Source organism: Rosa rugosa, chromosome 4 (assembly GCF_958449725.1).
Source record: "Rosa rugosa chromosome 4, drRosRugo1.1, whole genome shotgun sequence".
NCBI lineage: Eukaryota > Viridiplantae > Streptophyta > Magnoliopsida > Rosales > Rosaceae > Rosa > Rosa rugosa.
Genome location: NC_084823.1, coordinates 22,935,807 through 22,957,380, shown reverse-complemented (window position 1 = coordinate 22,957,380; position 21,574 = coordinate 22,935,807). Strand labels below are relative to the sequence as shown.

Below are 21,574 nucleotides of genomic sequence, written 5' to 3'. Positions count from 1 at the left end.
AAGAGGCATAAAAATATTTCAATAAGCTCATCCAACGGTCGATTTCTTCAAATTCATTTACCTCTGCCCTATCGCTTTTAAAACGTACACATCACTTCATAAGCAACATACAAGTTATACAACATTAGTAGACACAAAAGTATTTCATGCAATCATCTAAATTGAAAGTGAAAAATTGTGTTTTTGATCCTACACATATATCCACTACGCAGTTATATACTATATGTGAAAAATTGGCATGATTTGTTGTCCTTGTGGCATCCCTCGATGGCAGTTAACCTATATTTAAGGCAATTACAAACATAACCCTAATTTTATTAACAACACCCTTCAAAGGGCAATACCGTCAACACAAACAAGGCTTGGGACATTGACCATTGAATGTGAGAGTTACATTAGTTTAGATTACGGCCAGGTCCAAAATTAATCCAAATTGGTCCATGTTTTGACCCTAATCCTTTAGGTTAACCGAACAAGTCTTTATAACCCTATTTCTATCAACTCCACCCTTCAAAGGGCAAGACCATCAATAGATATAAGGTTTGGGAAGACGGCCTTTGGATGTGAGAATTACATTATTTTAGGAGTTCTGTCCAAAATTGATCCAATTCGATATATTTTTCAACCCTAATGCTCTAGGTCAACCGAATAAGACTTTATAACCAACTCCAATCTTTAAAGAGCAAGACCGTTAACGGATACAAGGATTGGGAAAATGACCGCTAGATGTGAGAATTACATTAGTTCAGGCTTTCAGTCCAAAATTGATCCAATTTGGTCTATGTTTCCACCCTGATCCTCTAGGTCAACCGAATATGGGTTTATAACCTAATTTTTATCAATTCTACCCTTCAAAGAGCAAGACCGTCGACGGATACTAGGCTTAGGACACCGACCATTAGATGTAAAAACTACATTATTTTGGATGTGAGAATTAAATTATTTTTAGGTACTTATTTACAAAAATTAGAGAGAAAATCATTGCGTTATTCTTAGAGAACTATTTAGCGGAAAAATATTAACGCTAATAGCCAACGTCCGTGTAGTTGAAAATATGCCTTATTTTTTTTTGAAAGGGAAAATAAGCCTTTTTTTTTATCAATAATTTAATTTAGGTGGCTGATGTAGAAAAATAAAAGTATAGAAATCAAAACCTTGCCACCCTAGCTAGTTTAATTGTGCCTTTACCACTGTACCAACCAATGTAGAATATGACAGTCACTTCAGCTCCAGAAAATATACAAATATGCGAATTTTACCTGAGTTCGGTGACCTTCGCTCATTCTTCGACCTCGTTCAAAGTGATTCAAATCTGGGTTTTGGATGGTTTTTTGAGGATCTTATATTCCGATCTTACCACACAATTGGTCAATTGGTGGAGCAACCAGTCTAAACCCGAGCCAATCAAGAATTCCGCCATGCTAGACGGCAGCGGCCGAAGGCCCAGCCCTGCTCGGAGCACAATCACCGGGATGAAAGGGGATCCATCGCTGCTGCTCCTCTGGCTCGGGCTCTGCGATATTGGCTTGTTGTCGAGGAACATCTCGGCGGCCGGAAATGGATGATTGAGAGATCGGGTCGGGGTCTGGATCAAGGGCCATTTCATTGCAAGGACAGGCTAACGTCCGTCTTGAACTAACGGCGCACACGTGGCTTTAACACTGACGGTGCACTGAATCCGCTCCCATTACACTACTCCATATGTATGTATGTATTTCCTAAATTTTGTCCGGATAAACTTTTCCATTTACTCAGACAACAGAATCTGTTGTCTGAATTTTCTAAATTATAACAAACTTGAAAAAGTTGAATTGGTGTTGATTTTGATACCATTTAGACGACATAAATAGTTAAATCTGTTGTCTGAAGACGTTCAAAAAAATCAGACAACAGAAAAAACGTCTTCTGTCAGGGGTATGGTATGAAGCATTTTTTGACATAGTATCATGTTTCCCAATGAAAAGGAAAATGATTCCTTTCCTTTCCACCAACCAAACAGGGCCTTTAGGTCGGCAAGTTCTCCTAGACTTTCAACTCCACAACAGAGACCAGCTTCTTCACGTGAGTGGTGTCTTTTCTTTGGGCAACTCCATGTGATTGGGTTGCACTTGGCACAGTCACCATCGAGAGAGAGAGAAAAGAGCATCAAACTCCAAACTCCAAAGCAACGGGAGGCGAGTCTGTTTGAAAATAACAACTCACAAGCAAGCAATTTCAACAAAATAATAATAATAATAATAACCAATAAACGAAGACCCCCTATGTTGGGAAGAAGATGGAAGCACATGCATACACCTGCACTTTAACATTAATATATTACACTACTCCATATGTATCTATGTATGTATTTCCTGGTCCTAGGCCTAGCTTTCACTTTCTTCTTCTTGTTCTTCTTGGACTGAATTGGGTGGTTTAAGTTTTGGTGTTGGAGAGAAAAATGGAGGAGGTGATACAGCAACAAAGGTCATTGGCCAAGACACCAACTTATTCAGTTGCTTCAGTTGTTACAGTTATGGTCTTTGTCTGCCTTCTGGTACAAAGGTCAATCTACGGATTTGGAAAGGTAACCAGGCATTTCATACCAATGCTGGCTCTGGCTTCTTCTTACCAAACTGGTTGATTGTTAAGAAAATAATGGAAAGGGAACGTGAATACCATTTATTGTTCGCTGGGATGTTGTTGGGCTTATTTTGTTGAGCTTATCATCGCCTTCTTCTGTATATGATTTTCAACTCTTTTCTTGATATTAATCTTTGTGTACAGTGGTTAAAGAAGACTAGGAGGAAAGCGCTGTTTGTTTCGTTGGAGAAGATCAAGGAAGGTGAATTGAGCTGAGGATTTAACTCCTGACTAGGCTTTTGTGTAATGTTCTTGGGGAGTTGGGGACTTTTCTTTTCACACTTTATTGAAATTTTGGTCTTCCTGGCAGAGCTCATGCTACTTGGCCTTATATCTTTGTTGCTGGCGCAATCCGCAAGGTGGATTTCTGAGATATGTGTAAACTCTTCTCTTTTCACCAGCAAATTTTATATCTGTTCTGAGAAAGATTACAGCAACACCAATGAGAAGGTCAAGCTTGAGAGTTCTTTTTCTTCTCCCAATGCGACTGATATTCCAGCAGGATTAATCAATCTTTCTTCTCATCAATGTGGTGAGGTAAAATGCTTTGCCAGTGTGGATTCTAAAATTTTATATGCATGTGTTTATTTACCTTGCCAGTTCTAATGGTTAATTGCAGGGCCATGAACCATTTGTTTCATATGAGGGACTGGAGCAGCTGCACCGGTTCTTGTTTGTTCTTGGGATCACCCATGTCTTGTATAGTTGTGTGGCGGTTGGTTTAGCTATGAGCAAGGTGCAATCTTTATATCCCTCATTCTCACTGAAGCAACTCCTTTCTTTGTCCACTGCCTCCTGAGTTTGTGCACACTTTTACAGATATACAGTTGGAGGAAATGGGAAAATCAAGCTGGCTTACTGGCTGATGCGAATTTGCAAGGTATGCAGCACAACAAAAAATTTGGATGGCTTGTTTCCCTTGCTTTTGTAAGTTTTTTGCCTCTGGCTTTGGTTGTACTGGGCTTTGCCCTCCCCTCTTTGGTTTATTATACTAGTTTATTTACCAAAAAAAAAAAAAACCTTACTTCAGTGTTTTGAATGGGAAGGGAAATTAGTTCACTTTCCATGGAGTCCAAGAGACACAAAATGTTGTGCAAGAAAATACACTACTTGGGCTCACACATATAACTGTTAAACATCCATCTTCTGCTGTATCCGTGTAGAAGATGAGCAATAGTCGTTTTGTGCACTTTGTTACTTTGATTCTTAAATATTCTATTGCTGTGTCTTCATATGAATCATATCCTATCTTTGCATCTCTTTAAAAATACATTGATTTATCTTGGCTCAGTCCGCCTTCTAAGCTTGGTTTTGTTCTGTAGCAAAGAAAAACAAGGTGATGAGACGACAATCTACCTTTGTTTTCCAGCACACATCTCATCCGTGGAGCAGGCACCGGATTCTCATTTGGATGGTAACCTCTTCCTTAGTATTAGGGCGTTTCTGTATCGATTGAGGTGCTCATTATAAAAACCAATATATATGTTTCCTTTTCTTTACCTACTAAAACAAGCTAAAACAAGATAGAAAATGAAGAAGATTGTTTAACTATTACTCTAATGCCGAATCCTACAACAGTTACTCTACCATTCCAGTTAAGTTTACTTGATTTAATGCACGTCAAATACAAAAGATCATCACAGATATCTCATTAAGTTTTTAGAAGTCGTAAAGCTTTTTATGCCTCTTCGACTTCTAAATTTCAAATTAAGGTGATGCAACTTGCGGGCAGAGAAACCTGCTATCATTTCATGATTTTTCTAAACTAATGGACCTTGCATGAGTTCTGCTCTTATGAACCAACTAGCTATTGCCTATTGGTCCTGTATTTCTCTCCACAAAGTTTTGCTCTTATGGTTTTACATCATCACAAACACTTGATATTAAAATTCCTAGTCTTGTTTTGAACAAGAACTGTTAAAGAAATCAGCAGCATGTCTTTTTTTAACTGTGAAGGCAAGCCTATTGTTCCCCACACATCCAATTTTTACCAACTCTTTGTTGTGTTCGGTTTTCAAATGTTTACAAGGAAAGATTGATTTGTGTCCTAATGGTGCAGCTTTGCTTTCTACGACAATTTAAGAGTTCCATACAGAGATCGGATTACTTGGCTCTGCGTTTGGGCTTCATCACTGTGGGTATTTGATTATAGATGCCCTTGCTTCTGCATGTTACTATCCTGTTATTTTCCAAAGCCATACTTTCATTATCCTCATACAGTCACACATATGATTAAATGCATCATTATTTTTTGATATTCTACTCAATATATCTGGACATATGTAGGAACCTTGTGCCTAAATTTAGACTTGCAAGAAAGAGGCAACTGGATGTCATGCACTTGCATGTCTATGTATTGTAAATGGACCGCAGAAATTAAGTTCAAAAGAAAATCCTAAAGTTGCATTATGTAGTGTGCCACTAAGTTACAATACATCAATAATACTAATACTTGATAAAGTATGAATGTTCCAACTGCTGATTTACTATGATTTGACTATCTTTTTTCTTTGATAAATGAGTAGATTTTAGCCTTTGTTTTAAGTTTGCTACATAAAGTTATATTACTTTAGTTGTTCGATATCTATTCAAATTGAAGAACTTGCCCAATCCTGCATTTGCCAATCATGTTGATACCCGCATTTCCCAACCCTCTGATCTGCAAAACAAACGAGCCTTAAGGTAATTTGATGGGATAGCAAAATCCTGTAGTTTTGGGGGAGGGAGACAATGGTTGGGTCTGGTCTAGGAATGATTCCTCCTTGATGATGGAGGTAGTTGAATCATACGCTAGTACTTTAATTCTAACCCTGGTTCGTCGAACTTGTCAGTTACATACATAAAGTGGGCATCCATCTAACGGACTTTGTGAATAAGGTCCTTATACCCTAATGAGTGAAGAACTGAAGAATGATTTGAATAAGGTCTTATTTCTATAATCCATACAAGTACATGCTAGTAAAAGAAAAAAGGTTCAGATATGGTAATTTTTTCTAGATGGAGCATCATTTCTTTTGCAGTTCAGATAACATGCATATAAATAAAGAGGATACAGTTTCTTGATACGATTTCTTACTTTCGAGGTGCACTAGAAACCTAAACTATTTGAAATCTAGATAAAGTTGCAGATATTAACATAACTTAATCCATGCATTTTGGCTTACTCCCCTTGTTCATTCAAAACCCTTCTGATGATTTGTGATCATGCTATTATTCAACTGATTTCTGTTGCAATTTACTTGTGTGTAAATAATGTGCAGAAGCACAGACTTCCCCATTCTTATAACTTCCATAAATATATGGTCCGGAGTATGGAAGATGAATTTCAAGGGATTCTTGGTATCAGGTACGCAGTTTTATGGAAAGCAGGATTTGGTTCCATTTTACTTGACATCTTATTTTGATTTCTTGAGTAGCTTAGTTTTGTGCTTCTCATGTGCTTGAAGACTGCAGTTCTATTCTATTTCCTAACCTTCACCCAAAAAAAAAAAAAAAGAGGAAAAAATAAAAAGAGAGAGGGAAAGATGTCTTCTGTAAATTCTGTAAATGTAATTCTGCATTCTTCCAAAACTTAATAGATTGAGTTATTGCCGAAAATATATATACACTTATATAAACAATGAGCAACAACCTAATAGTGAGTGGATGATCTACTCCTATTCATAATTCATCCTATAACTATCGTCTAAAGCATATTTGGTTTTTCAAAGATTTCTTATTATTTGGGAGGTATCTGAGTTAGTTTTTTGTTTTGCAGCTGGCCACTTTGGGGTTATGCCATAGTGTGCATTTTCGTAAATGTTCATGGTATGTTCAGATGCAAATAAATATTTTTTTTCGTTTTTTTTTTTTTTTTGCCCTTTTGAAAGGAGGCTGGAACCAATGAAGCTGGGAGACTAGGCCCTCATGCCCATATTTTGATGAACAAATAAACACATTTAATATATAAACATTGGAGGTTTATTTTCTATGTGATGTCTATTTGCTGCAGGTCTGAATATTTATTTTTGGCTTTCCTTCATCCCTGCCATTGTAAGTTTATATAGATATACTTGTTATCATTATATCAAACTCAAATCTAGTTGAAACCTGCAACAACTTCCCTTGCTCATTATTCTGCTAATGGATTATTTCAATAATTTTCATGCCAAAGCTTGTCATGCTGGTCGGAACAAAGCTCCAGCATGTTGTCTCTTCCTTAGCACTTGAAATTGTAGAACAAACAGGGCCGGCTGTTGGGACTGAAGTAAAGCCACGTGACGATTTGTTTTGGTTTGGAAAACCAGTAATACTACTGCGGTTGATACAATTCATCATATTTCAGGTTATTATATATCCAGTGTCTTATACTCTTATTTATCATTCATAACTAGATTACTTTTTCAATGACATTGATCCTCACTATTTTTTGTGTGCATGCAGAATGCCTTTGAGATGGCAACATTTCTCTGGTCCTTGGTAAGAAACTAGTTTCATGGAACTAGAGACAATTTCTGAGATGTTTTCTTATTCGTAAATATGAAAGCAAAAGAAAAAACTCTGAAGGAGAGTTTACCAGAACTACCAACTTAAAAAGTATTATATACAATACCTATGCCTATAGTATTGTACTTTACCTACCTTTACAGAGATACATTTATTACAAATCACATCATAAGTCCCTGATATTCTTTTAAGAAAAAAGAAAACATAAGTAATTAATGTCCTTCTTTGAACCAATTCCAGAACAGAAGATTATTAGCTAATTGTCTTCAGTTTAATGCGGTTTGGCTCATTTGTTTCTGCTATTAAATGGAACCTGGTCAGAATAATGTAAAGAAACTGTTATACATTGCCTCCCCAGTGTTGGTATTTAAACTTCTGAAGGATTGCAGTTGTATAATGTAAGTTGTTGAAGTTCCTCACAATCAAGCAATTGGAAGTTTTATCAAGATTCTGTTTGTCTTTGCTCATTAATTAGGAGTAGGTTTTCTTGATAGTTCTTTAGTTGCGAGCTTCCTTTTCAGTAATGTAAATTTGGATTTATTCCAGTCTTGCTCTTTGTAAATGCAGTGGGGACTTAAGGAGAGATCATGCTTCATGAAAAACCACGTATTGATAGTTATTCGGTTGGCTTCTGGGTATGTTCCTTTCTTATTTATCTACTTTGAGATGCAGTAGTTTCCAGTTGCATTACTTTTCTTGCTTATACATATGAACATGATCATAATGCCATAGTTTGGTGTTATTTTGTTAACCATTGTAATAGGTTGCTGAATTTGTCGGACCCTTACTTTGTCATAAAGTGACTGAATTGTTGGACCATAAATATCAGTGTTACATTTTTTTTTTTTCTGGTTGCAGTGTTCTTGTTCAGTTCTGGTGTAGTCACAGCACGGTGCCTCTAAATGTCATTGTTACACAGGTTTGATTGAACTCTTCAATAATTAAACACAAGTGCAATGTCATAAACTCATCATTGAATAAGAAAAGAAGTATAAATAGTATCCAGCGCAACGAGTGAACTCTATGTGCCCAATGCACATGACCGGACAAATTCCCTTTAGTCAAATGACCCTTGGGATTTCTAATTTAAAGGAACGTAGGGATGTCAGGATGTGAATGAAGATTAGAAGTAATTTAACTCGCATGAATTGATCTGAGTAGTTTGATAATTCAGTTTTTGGCGTTTGATGATTTCAGATGGGATCCCGGTGTAAGAAAGCTCTGGTTGCTGAGAGTGTCAGAGAATCACTCCATAGTTGGTGCAAGAGAGTAAAGGAGAGGTCTAAACACTCGCATGCTGCAAGATCAGTTTGTTCACTTGACACAACAATTGATGAGAGGGATGAGATAACAGTTGCATCTGGCACTTTATCTCGGAGCTCTTCCTTGGACTCCCTACATCAAGTAACTGTAGCACCAATGGAACAGCCTCACGCTGCTCTTGAGACTACAGACCCGCCTCAACATGAATACTCGTTCCGGGTGGCAGAGTATTTAGCTGACTCGGTAAGCATCAGTGCATCACAACGTCCTACCACCAGCGAAGAAGATGATGACAGCATTAATGGAGTAGAAGAAAAAGTGGATACTTTATTAGAGTTGTTTCAGAAAACATAAGTTCTTGACTTGTAACTCAACAACTTACGTTTTTTAGAACCTAAGCATTAGTGCATCACCGGTGGAGAAGATGGTGAAGGCAATCAACCGGAACAAAAAGTTGATACTCCTTTTAGGGTTGTTTCAGATAATATAGTTTCTCGACTTGTCACTACAGCTTGGCCAAGTTTGGTTTCATATAATTTTTTGGGATGGAGTTATCTCGAAAATTCAGATAAACTACTACAACAGCGGTGGTGAGTTGAATGTACCATGTAGGTGTTTATGTTTAGAATAATGGCTCAAGAGCTGAACGTAAGTTCTGACAAGTAATGTACAAAGTGATTGAAATATCCTTGACTTGAGGTAGCTATGTGTGCGAGACAGTGTGAGTGAGAGAGTGAAAGATATAGAGAGATTACAAGAGACAGCAAATTCATACAAGGGTACAATAATTTATCATACTAGAAAATGAGAGTGGAAAAACATTAAGCAACTCTAAGCCACATCAAAACATAGTAATGGAAAAAGACTGAAATGAATTAGCACTGTGATTCGATGGATCGAGTTGATGATGGTGAAGTGATTAACCAGTGAGCTCCTCTTCCTTGTGGGTTTCGAGTGTGACATCAGAGGAAGGATAGGCGACACAGGTGAGGACAAATCCACCGTCTATCTGGTCATCATCAAGGAAACTCTGGTCAGACTGATCGACGCTGCCAGCAACAACCTTTCCGGCGCAGGAAGAGCAAGAACCGGCGCGGCAAGAGTACGGGAGGTCAAGACCGGCCTCCTCGGCGGCGTCGAGAATGTAGACATCATCAGGGCACTCGAACTCGGATACGCCTTCAGGGGTCTTGAGGGTGACCTTGAATGCAGCCATGGCAACACGGCCGCCACGGTTGGCCTTCAACCCGAAAAGGGCCTGACCCACGTTGGGGGCAGACCTGAGGCTGCTCATGGGCTGCCCACGGATGAAGGAGGTGCTGACCATGGTGCCGGAGAGAGCCGCCATTATTGCTGCTTGGCTTGGTTGCTACTTGCTACTAGGAATGAATGAAGAAATGAAGGAAGCTAAGAGAGAGTGGGAAAGGCTTTTAGTAGGTAGTATTGATAAGGGGATGGATGGCTTGTGCAAATAATGTGGCTGCAAATGAAGTGGCAATCAACCCTTATCTGCCACGTGGCAACACATTGTGGCTACTTTTATCTATCACCATAGGACCAAGTACCAACCACATGTGGAGTTTCACAACTTTAGTGGTCACTTTTGTGGTGGCCACGCTCCTAGTCTTATTTACTCATTTTCAAGTAAGTACAAAACAGGAAAAGGTCTGAACTTGGGGATGTAGCTCAAATGGTAGAGCGCTCGCTTTGCATGCGAGAGGCACAGGGTTCGATCCCCTGCATCTCCAATTTTTTCATTTTCCCGTCAAATTTACTGAACCTAGCTCGGTGAGTGAGGTCACAAACCTCCAAACCGTACTTCCCGTTTCCGTATAACACAGAATAGGATCCACAAAATTAAAGGTTGATTTGGTTTGAGTTCTCAGGGTTTAACACCATATCCTCCCATTCACACATTTTAGGGTTTAAGAAAGACTCCATCTTTCTCAATGTATTGAGTGTGATATCTCCTCTCCAATTATGTCCTCCCCCAAATTCCTCTCAATCCCCACAAAACCCTCACCTTAACTATCAACTTATCCTCATCCCTAAACCCACCCAGAACCCCATCCTTCTTCCCAAACCCCACATTAACTCTCAGACTCCACCTTAATTACCCAAGAACCCATCATATGAAAGGGACAAGGGTGAGGCACTTGGTATTGATTCCCTATCTTGTATGAAACTATGAATGATATTCAAACAATATCCAAAAACTTTACCTTGTGAATCCAACCATTACAAATTAGTTTTAGTTGTAAACCTCAAATTACTTTATCACTTGGGAGGAATTTCAAACATTAAAAATGAATTTCAAACATTATAAATGGATATTTCATGCAAGTCTCGATGTCACATGTCAAGACTTTATTCTGGCAATCTTTCTTGAATTTGGTTAAATTTATCGTCATTTTGTCATCGTCTAGTCAAATGCCTGACCACGTGGTAATGTAGAGTTGATACGTAGAATGATTGATGAAGAAGAAAGTGTAACATAACACGTACCTTCTCGTGAAAATTAGAAGGTTAATTACAATGTAAAATGGCATCCAACAGATAAATTGTAATTCACTATATAAAATAGACCTTTTAGGATATGCAAAACACAATTAGACCGCATTGTTATACTGAGAAAATCCAAGAATAGAGCTTAATATAATCTCAAATGTCTTTTTTTTTCTTGTTAAAAGGCAGCCAACACTAGTGCACATGCATGAAATTATGTAAACACTGCTGCATTCACATACGACAGTAACGATCGAATCATATGGGAACACATGACAGGTTAATATCCCATGTGATCTCAATTTATTCATTAATCACTTTATGGTATAGCAAGGGAATTAAGAGAGAGGGGATTCATATGACAGGTTTGAACACATGCAGCAGCCATTTGTTCCGGCGTAACTCCAGTATTGCACATGTTGGCAATAGCTCTCGTGTGTTTCCTTCCATAACTTGATAAAAATCCACAGTGTTTCTCATAAGTTTTCACCTGCATGAAAGATTTAAAAATAATTAGCCAGCAGTAATGTGATAAAATCACTGAATTATGTTTTCAATTAGTGTTTTCTAGCATCAATGAATGGACGAGTTGAATTTTTAATTGGTGTGAGACTCATTATAAACCTCACATCAATCAACGATTGTCAATCAGTCAAAACACTACTAAATATACACGTATATGCAGTTCACTAAGGCTGCATTTCTTTTGCGAGTAATATATAACTATGGTGCTTAGGTCTTACAAGCATCTTAAAGCAGTCCCAATCATCTACTAGAGGTTCCCCCGGAGTCCTAACATTCTTCATCACTTCTGAACTCTTGTCATACCCAAACAAAAGCTTCCCTATCTGCTTTATGTTATAATCCACCTTTTTCCTCCGAGAAATTTCATCAATGAGCTGTTTTTGAGCTTCAAGCTTCACATCGGAGCCATTAGGGGCATTGTCGAACTAGTAAATGTAATAGCATCCAAATTTGAGAATATTCATATTCTGGAAAATTTAATTAATCAATTATTCAAATTGATAGCTTGAATGCAGCTTATAACCAACCTTGTACCGAAGATGGAGGAGGTCTGCGTTGCGTTGGCTGACAACCCTTGGCCTTGAGGTCGTTGGTGATGCCGTGTACTTGAAGTAAGTATAGTTATCATTTTCAGGATTTGTACCCATGTAAGTGAAGATGAAATCCTCGCTTTGTCTCTTATTCCCAAATTGCATGACATGGCTTGAATCTAAGTAGCCATTTGCTGTTCTCCTTCGGACCTGTAAAAGTACTAAACGATCGTGACAATGTATATGTTTGTGTGCCTGAAAATTAGTCACTTAGAATTAAAGGGTACTTAAATACCACTTCATATTGCTTCGCCAAAGTTTCTTTGCTCAAGTCATGCTTGTCACTGTTCACATGAATAAAAAGAGAAAGAAAAAAAGTTAAAATTATGGATATAAGTATTTAACACAGTCTAATATGTACATCGACTTCAAACGTAGATCCATTAGGGCCGATGCTAAATTTGGTTTTTGTTCAGTTCAAGCTTATTGCTAGTCTGCAAGCAACGTATATAACATATAAAATACTATTTGCGACAAGATAGCAACAATATTATCCTCAAGTATAAGACCTGTTTAAAGAAGGATTACTAGAAGATAAATATTAATGATGAATGTATATGACAACAAGAACTGTTGCATATATACCAATCCTCAAGCCAAGAAATACTATACAAGTCTCCCAAGCAAACGTCATATCCTGGAGGAGGACTAGGGAAGTCTCCAGGACAATAGAATCCCCAACTGCTCTCTTTTGAATTTGCTGCTGTAGTTGCGTATATGCTTATATTGTTGGGAAGGAGGCCCTCAAACAGGCTCCCAGACTCGCAAGCTTCCATGTAAAACACCTAAAGATTTTGCAATTTGCATAAATAATTAACAAAATCAATTAATGGATTTTAACAAAACTTTTTACGTACCCAAAACTGAAAAAATTAAACATATGAGAAATTTATAAGGCTGCTAAGCCTAATTACCATGCTTTTGTAACCTTTTGCATCGTGCTTCTTCTTCAGCACATCTATGAGATCTTTAGCATATACGTAATCACCTTCAATTGGCATGCCTAAAATACAAAGTATAGTCTCCGGATATTAAATTTCATTACTAGCTTATGCGCGTTAATTTATCCCCATTAAAGTTATTTGGGATGACTAAATATAATGAAGATTATGACAAGTTACGTACCAACCATCCCAGGGCTGCCATGGTCAGCGTAATAAATGAAAACGCGGTCGTTTGGACCGCTATTTAGAACCTTGCCGCTACCACCAGTGAGGGCACTTATGTTGCCAAGAAGAACAGCATAGAAGTTGTGAGTATTAATATCCTTTCCTGTATAGTCCTGCAAGGAAAAAAAAATATTAAAAATAGTTAAATAAATGACAGTGGTAATTGATAAAATGATAGCTAGCTAGGTGGTAATAATGAACTGGATAATATATAGAAATTACTGACCTTGGGAACTCCTTGATAAACATCATTTCCATCTGGCTTGTTGATAATGACACCAAGTCTAGGATTTTTTGGGTTGAATGCAATATCGTCATACATGAACACAATGATATTCTCATCTTTGAGTCCACCTTTCTTCAGTATCTGGTATGCATGGCATACATCAGCCTACATACATAGGTAGCACAACAACTGTGTTAACTTCAATTACTTACTAACAAAAGATCGATCGAGTATATGTATGTGCTAATCACTACACTAATTACGACATTCACTGATCGATCGCCATTTTACCAGAAGAAAGGCCGGTCACAGTTATTCCGGAGTTCAGCGATCTACATGTGTACATTACTAAGAGAATTATGTGAAAAATTGAAAATAATACTTTTGGTACTGAAGCGATATATGATCTAGCAAATCTAACCTGATGCCTATAGTTATCATATCCTCTTGACCCAGCAATCAGAACTGCCCATCTTGTTCCGTTGCTGATATCTTCCACTTTTGATGATGATGGTGAAATGGATGTCAAACTCAGTAATGTAAGGAATAGTAAAACATAGCGAGGCCTTGTGATTAGGATCATAGTGACCTGCAAAAAAAGGACCAAGAAAATTATGCACTCTTACATATATCAACGACAGGGAGAATATATGTTACAGAATAAAGTTTGTCACTTTTTTCATCAAAGATACTTTTGAAAATCAACACTTGGAACAGACCAATTCAACTACATAACAAAAGAACATGATCTCAGAGAACTTGCAGGAAGACCACTTCTAGACTTCTAGTAGCTAGATACTGCACTCAGATTTTCAGTACTTAAGGTCTATATGTAGTTCTGATTAAAATTAAGGAAGTAGCTAGCCGACTATTAATTTATAGAGTTTCATGGTTGCAAAATCAATGGTTGAAATCAAGCCTTCGATCTGAACTAGAAGAAGGACAAAGTGATCGATCATGGACACGCAATCCTCCTTTTGGTAAATCTGGCCTCCTGACAAGATTTGAAGTATAAGTAATTAATTATGAGTCAGTTTCAATTAGTAAAAGCTCAATTTCCCGATTCGAAGAAAAGCACAATCTACGTTTTATTCTCAACTCAGTCAAATGGTTTTCCAAACGAGTCCAAACTCCAAGAGAACAAATTTGAGTCAGGATATCTAATATGGCAAAGTGTACAACGTTGGAAGAAAGGATTGAACATACAGATCATCTTTGCATTACTAATTTCTAAGTTTGGAGCACGCGGGTGATGTTAATCGGTTAACATCATGTCGTCTGTTTTAACAATATTATGTACGTTATCAGACTTGGATGTATATATGAAAATATACGTAAACAATATATTGTTAATAAGAGTTAAGTAATTGTAGTACATTTATCCTCAAAAACCTTAAATTTTTGCATGTGGTGTATCTTATTATTATTCATGTAAACGCCACAATCAGAGCATCCAATCTAAAATTGATCGATTGGTAAATATAGAGAGTTAAAGCTCATATTTTTGTATTTTGGCGATGAGGAACTATGCTAATTAACAAGCACAGGTTGCAAGGGGTATTCTTAATTAACTATAATGTACGTATTTTTCAACTCATCAGTTACAACTTACAAGCCTCATATATATAGAAGCTCATACATGTCTATACTATTATAGAATTATCTAAGAGAACATTTACCAAACATTCCGGTCAGGCCCTTTTCACCTATATATATACATTTTAATAATTGAAGAATATTATAATAATTGACAAGAAAATATTTAAGTCACTAAGACCAAATTTGTAACTCCTCGTCAACTACACTCGTCTTGTGTTGTCTGTGTTTTGAAGCAGTCATATTGAACCATCAGTTGCAGTCAGCAAGCTTTAAGTAACGGATGAAGTCGAACTTCTGGTTCTGGTCATCACTCTGAATCGATATTCCCAACTTATTATCTAGTCAAACTATGCTTTAATGATCCATTTTACAACCACACGAGAAATCAGTGGGGGTAAAAAGAAAAAGTTATATAGTGCATTAACCCTCCACTGTTTTTTTTTTTTAATCGCAAGAGAGGGTGAATCACTCAAGGATGAACCTAAAAATTGTCCTTAACTCTATACATATGTCTTCATATTTACGCAAATGCTTATGTGTGACTAGGTAGACGTCCTATATATGATTGTACAAGTTCCTAAAATCACTGTTACCTGTAAGCTAGCTAATAGCATGGTGATAAGACAAGCAATACGTACTGTTGAGTGATAGGAGCATTTTAATGCGACGTTTTAACTGCATTTCCTTACATTTCTTGCGTCATTTCCTTAGTAAAACTCTGTTTAGGAAAGTTTCCATTCTTTGATTGGGAAAGTTCCTATTTGTAGAAAGTTTCCATTTTTCTTAGTTTCTATTTTCCATTTTTAGAAAGTTTCTATTTTTGTAGTTTTCATTTCTCATTTCTGGCAAGTTTCTATTTTTCATTTTTTAGTAACTTTCTATTTTTCATTTTTAGTAAGTTTCTATTTTTCAAATTAGGTAAGTTTCTATTTTTCATACTAGTTTCTATTTTCAGGACCTCCGAGCTAAAAAGTGGAAATGAACGCACAAATGGAAAGAGGAGCTTGCGAACATCAAGACGAACGAATATGAGAGAAAACGGTCCACACATTTGAGCAGAAATGAAGAAACAAGCTTTCCTAGTGCAACCAGGAAACCCTGCGAAATGGAGGAGAGCTTACCAATGAAGTTTCCAACGCAACTATGAAAAGAAATGAACGAAATGAAGTGTTTTGCGTTGGAAAATAAGAAGGCTTGAAGATGAAGCAACAAAGCCCAAGAACACTTTGAATTTTCGGCAAAATGGATCAAGGCCCAAGCAACTAGGGTTTGTGACGCATGGAAGAAACCCTAGAAGATGTTTGCCGTCCAAAGCATTGAGAGAAACAAGGAAGAGGCGTAGAAAATCAGAATATTAAAGAGAAATTCGGTGGAGATTTTTGAGGGAGAAATAAAAGGAAGGAGAATATATGTTGAACTCGAAAATCTCTCAAAAGAAGTCTAGATACATTCCTTGAAACCCTAAAGGAAGTTTGGCCGAATTGGAAGTGCAAATATCTTAAGGAATTTCGGCAAGTTTATTTAGGAAGATATTCTAGAAAATTATGTGATTGGTTGAGACACATCATAGGGCTTACTTGGCAAGATTTCATTGGAGGAAATTATGTGGAGTTATCAAACCTTTGCCGTGAGAAACCCTAGAGACTTACACGGCTTGGAGACCAAGTTGCCGTCCCCTATATAATCTCTCTTCCTCTCAACGTCAAAGGGTCCTCTCTCCATACAATTCACAACTTAGAAAAAAAATCAGAAAACTCTCTAGCCTAGCTGTGCTCCTCTCCATCCTCTAGGGCAACCACGAAGTGCAAGCAAGGCCAAGGAAGAAGAAGACAAGCCGTGAACACCATCCATCCTCCACCTTGAAGATTGCTTTCGAAATTCAAGAGACCACATCATCACTCCATTCATCTCACCTTCATCACGGTGTAATCCGATTCTCCTTGTAACTTTGCTTTGTATTTTCGTTGGTTTTGCCTTAGTTGACACACATGTTTGAACAAGTGTTGGTTTCTGAAATTTTATGATTAATTGTTAATTTTCAGATTCATATATTGCGATTTATGGTTGCTTTTGTGTGAGTGTTTGATTAAATTTGCATGATAGAAATCTTTTGTATGATAATCTTGAATGGTTCGAAACATTTAGGGTTTTTATGTGAATGTTGCTACGAATTTAAGAACATGGGTCAACTTTTTGGTTTTGTGTTCTTGAATCAATAAGTAGTAAAGGTTTTGTACAAAAACCGAATTTAATCAAAGAAGATTGCAATTAGGTGGACTTTTTCATACTAAGTTGCACATTTGAGTTGATAGCCTTTCTAGGTGCTTTTTGCGTTAAACATGTATGATTGACTAGCTTTCTAGGGCTTGAATGCATGTTTGATAGGATTAGTCTATGTGCTTTCACTTAGGTTAATTAGCATTGAAAGTAAAATATGGGGAATTGTTTGCTTTTAACATTTCACATGATCAACTCCTCTTGCATGACTATGATGAACAATGATGAACTTGAATTAATTTTAATCATGAGTTTCGACTTTAATCCTTGTTCTCACATCCCATTGATGTTTTTATGTTTTTGCATTTTAATTATTTAGTTAACTTAGTTTTATTTGTTTTCTTAACTTAGTTTATTTTTCGAAAACCAAAACTAAAAACCCCCCTTTGAATTCGTAAATAATGTGTATATGTGTGAATATTATACTTTGTTTTAATTTTAATTGTTTAATTGTTTGACAATGACAGGTGTACCCTCAATCCCCGGAATAGAACGATCCCTATTTACTTTATACTACTAATGACATTTCAGGGTTAAATTATGCGCTTGCAAAAAGCGCATCATTGAGTAATATTTTAGGCAGCCAAACTTTACTATTTAAAGTCGTATTCTTAGGTATGTATATTAGGTGACCAAGACACATAACTCGACCAAAGAAAGAAGATAAATAAGTTCATCAGCTTAATTTTATGTATATCGATCAAGATGATTTCCCGTGTCTTCTTCGCGTTTTCTCTCATTCTCTCCGGTTCCTTTGCTGCTATGCAGGACTTTTGTGTTGCAGACTATGCAGCTCCTCAAAGCCCTGCAGGGTACGCTTGCAAAGATCCCGCAAAGGTTACGGTAGATGACTTCGTGTTCTCTGGCCTAAGAGTTGCTGGTAACATCTCAAGTATCAACAAAATCGGGCTATCGGCTGCATTTGCTGTTAACTTTCCTGGTCTCAATGGTCTAGGCGTTGCACTGGTTCGTGCAGACTTTGCTGTTGGTGGAGTTGTCCCGATTCACTCACACCGTGACGCTACAGAACTCGTAATCCTTGTGGAAGGAACAGTAGTTGCCGGTTTCATTGCCTCGAATAATAAGCCTTATGTAAAGACTCTGAACAAGGGTGACACCATGGTTTTTCCTCAAGGTTTGTTTCACTTCCTAGTGAATGTGGGTGATACTCCAGCACTTGCATATGCCAGCTTCAGTAGTGCAAACCCAGGTGTGCAGACTCTGGAAACTGCTCTGTTTCAAAACAATTTACCTACTGAAATCATAGCCAAGTCTACTTTACTTGACACCGTTCAGATTCAGAAACTCAAGCGTCTTCTTGGGGGTACTAACTAATGTATCTTGATCGATGTGTGTGTGTGTGTCACCCGCCCTCGAGCGCTTATTTCATGTTTTACTTTCTGCTTGATTCTGTACTTGTATTTTGTTCGTACGTACGTACTGCTTCTTGTGGGCATGGACTTATTGAGTGCAAATGATTTGGTTTCTAAAAGAAGAAAAAAGAGAAAGAAAATTAGGTGGCCTGAACAAAAGGTTGCTCAATGAGGTCATGATACCCACTTGAGGTCAGAGTTGCAAAACATGTACTTATTGAGGGAGTCTGTTATCGTTGGAGTTGCGTGCCAAGAAAGAAGTCACGAATGTGTTAAAAGAAATTTCGTACATCCAAAATGATAAATGGATACTTCATCACTAATAACGTTGATATTCTTTTAAATAAACTACGTACATGCAGGCTTGTTGGCTTAATTAACCAGCTAATGGACTAAATGGTTATGATTAATTAAGACAATACCCGACGATATTTAGCGTCAACAATGCATAGACTGTTGCACATAATAGTTAAGGTAATTTGTTGATCGAGAGACGACAATTAAAGACATCATTGAAGCTAAGCATATAGTTAAGATGACAACTCCTTGAGTGATTAGTGGAGAAACTTTTTAAACAGCGATAAGTGTGGTCCGTAGCCTACCATTATGTACCGATATTAACAACTCGTTAGGCGTTTGGTTTAAACACAAAATGTCTCGGTACAATTGAGAGTCAGAGCCGTCTCAAAAGTTTTCGAGGCCCTGTGCAAAATTAAAAAGTGAGGCCCTATTTTTGCAGTCCTGTATGAATATGCCATTGAAAATTTTTGTTATATAGAGAAAATATTATACAAAATTATTTTTTAGATTAAAAAAATCTTTTATCTTATATTACCTTTTCACTTCTTGAAAAGAAAAATTCAGACTAAAGCTTGTTACAAAAATTTCATTAAAAGAAGCAACATTACAATTGAATTTTTGAATAAATACAGTATGGGCCCTGCAGTATCCACCAAAAAATAAATCCAGGAAAGTATGGCAAGGGAAGGGGGAGAAGGAAAAAAAAAAGGGTAAGGGGGAGAAGGAAAGAAAAAAAAAATTGAAGCAAGAGACATGCAATGGGGGGGGGGGGGATCGAACTCCTAAAGAGGAGGAAAAACAAAGGTTCAGTGCCACCTGAACAACAACTAGATTATGCGTTGAGGCCCTTCTCTATATATGTTAAAGCTTCTTAGAACTTGAAGTAGGGCCCCAAATTTTGGGGGCCCTGTTCTGTCGCTCATGTTGCACTTGCTCTAAGCCGGCTCTGTTGAGAGTCACCCACTTATAAGTTATATTTTCTTTCATCACTTTTCTAATGTGAGATCTTTAACATGCCCCTCACCTACAACGAAGTTCTCAGTCTACACATGCAATCAATTAACAAGTCCAATTCTCACATTGGAAATTGGGGAATAAGTCCTACATTGGAGACTTGGTGAATCACTTAACAAATCAAATTCTTACATTGGAAATTGAGACACAAACCTCACATCAGACTTGGTCAATTAAGTAACAATCCAATCGAGAATTTCCGATGGCAATTTTAGGAACCCAAATCGGATCCATGAAAATTGGAGACATGATTGGAGAGCCACTTAGAAATCTGGTGCAGCTGCTAAAATAGATAAAAAGCTAAACATACTCTCCAAAATAACTAAGGAGCTAAAATAGAGAGTCGATTAAAAATGCTCTTAAATGAAATATTCACAACACACAATCTTGAAATTTTTTTTTTTTTCAAGCAGACTTCATTTTGTTAGATGCACTCATACAAAGATTATAAGATAATGATCAACTCAAGAAGGGTATGATGAAGACCACTATCAAGAAGGATACCTATTTACCTACTTATAGCCCCTGGACCCAAATTAATAATAAAACTTATAGACAATGGTAGCTATTATCTATGACATTTTCTGTAAAAATAGAATATTGGACTAAATCAGTTAATCCAAATCTTAAGGAGACCCTCTAAATTTGGTTATAATTATGGATTTGCACTCCAAATTGATAATTACGAAAATTGACACTATTTTTTTTTTTTTGAATAAAACATATTGGGTAAGAGGCGAGGTTTGAACCCCTGACCTCTTACACGAAAGCCTTGCTCCCAACCACTGGAGCACGAGACTCTCTCAAATTGACACTATTTTTTTTTTTGAATGAAGGGCTGGTGCAGCTGCCCTCAAGCCTTGATTAATGAAGCTGGTGAATACAAGGGGGGGACATTGAGCCTAAACCCCTGATTACAATAAACAACTAGAGTATGTCCCGAAATAGTATCAGGAATCTCTACAAAATACTTGTATTCTAACAAGCACCAACTAGCAAAGAGTGCTCTAAAGGCTACTCCATTTGCTTTCACATAGCAGTGACATAACGGAAAGATAACTCGATATGTAACTCGATTACAACGTAGCATAAGTACCCGCTTTAGCACAGCTTTCCTCCTATGTTGCCGCCAGATGATAAATCCGACGACACTTAGCTTCATCCTGCCACTAGGCGGTAACGACCATTTGACGAAGCCAAAAGCTCGCTGCCAACCTAGAGCAACTAAGGCACATTGAGTGCATAAACTGGCACAAGGCCCTACTAGTTCTACACAATAAGTGTAGACTCTTATTTCACGCCAAAGGCGCGAACTAAAAGCATAATTGCAGTAAAATAAAACATTAGCTAGGACTTATTCCAACAATGAAAACTGAAAAAATAAAATAAAACAAGACACTAAGACCAACAAACGCCCAGGAATGACCCAACACGTGAGCCCAGGCCCAAGCACTACTCAAGGGAAAAAGAAGACCACGCTGGCCCACTGGACAAGCACAGCCCACTTCTTGCATAGTCACCACCAACACACTACCCCCTATGCCGCACCACCATCTCCGTCGGACCACCCCCACCATCATGCCACCACCTCCCTTGCACCAGCGAGAGGCCTCTCACATCACGACCATG

At 37.5% G+C, this 21,574-nt stretch overlaps 4 protein-coding genes and 1 non-coding gene across 6 annotated transcripts; 3 read left to right on the top strand and 2 right to left on the bottom strand.

Annotated features, from left to right (window-relative positions):
- The first annotated feature begins 1,181 nt into the window (after positions 1–1,181).
- On the top strand, positions 1,182–9,073 carry LOC133742732 (MLO-like protein 4). Of its 2 annotated transcripts, none has more exons than XM_062170404.1 (16): positions 1,182–1,703; positions 2,000–2,563; positions 2,764–2,821; positions 2,930–3,156; positions 3,239–3,355; positions 3,439–3,546; positions 3,947–4,033; positions 4,679–4,753; positions 5,880–5,965; positions 6,377–6,426; positions 6,611–6,651; positions 6,773–6,943; positions 7,042–7,077; positions 7,672–7,739; positions 7,963–8,023; positions 8,302–9,073. In XM_062170404.1, the coding sequence occupies exons 2-16, from the start codon at positions 2,438–2,440 to the stop codon at positions 8,719–8,721; spliced, it is 1,731 nt and encodes a 576-aa protein (XP_062026388.1). In that variant the 5' UTR covers positions 1,182–1,703; positions 2,000–2,437; the 3' UTR covers positions 8,722–9,073. The 2 variants fall into 2 exon arrangements, with proteins under 2 accessions (XP_062026388.1, XP_062026389.1); XM_062170405.1 differs by having other exon boundaries at positions 1,184–1,703; positions 3,439–3,499; positions 3,942–4,033.
- A 20-nt stretch (positions 9,074–9,093) lies between these two features.
- Positions 9,094–9,800, bottom strand: LOC133742733 (ferredoxin-1-like). The gene has a single exon (XM_062170406.1). It carries the CDS (start codon positions 9,713–9,715, stop codon positions 9,287–9,289), a length of 429 nt encoding a protein of 142 aa, XP_062026390.1. The 5' UTR covers positions 9,716–9,800; the 3' UTR covers positions 9,094–9,286.
- A 242-nt stretch (positions 9,801–10,042) lies between these two features.
- On the top strand, positions 10,043–10,115 carry TRNAA-UGC (transfer RNA alanine (anticodon UGC)). Its single transcript has one exon. It is a non-coding gene; the product is annotated as a tRNA-Ala (tRNA).
- Positions 10,116–11,191: 1,076 nt separating this feature from the next.
- LOC133744526 (vacuolar-processing enzyme-like) lies at positions 11,192–15,595 on the bottom strand. Its single transcript, XM_062172624.1, has 10 exons — positions 15,575–15,595; positions 13,804–13,971; positions 13,383–13,547; positions 13,113–13,269; positions 12,902–12,990; positions 12,573–12,772; positions 12,223–12,271; positions 11,925–12,137; positions 11,616–11,822; positions 11,192–11,362 (listed from the first exon to the last, which is right to left on the bottom strand). The coding sequence occupies exons 1-10, from the start codon at positions 15,593–15,595 to the stop codon at positions 11,192–11,194; spliced, it is 1,440 nt and encodes a 479-aa protein (XP_062028608.1).
- A 2,308-nt stretch (positions 15,596–17,903) lies between these two features.
- On the top strand, positions 17,904–18,988 carry LOC133706577 (auxin-binding protein ABP19a-like). Its single transcript, XM_062132106.1, has one exon. The coding sequence runs from the start codon at positions 17,964–17,966 to the stop codon at positions 18,591–18,593; it is 630 nt and encodes a 209-aa protein (XP_061988090.1). The 5' UTR covers positions 17,904–17,963; the 3' UTR covers positions 18,594–18,988.
- The last annotated feature ends 2,586 nt before the right edge of the window (positions 18,989–21,574 follow it).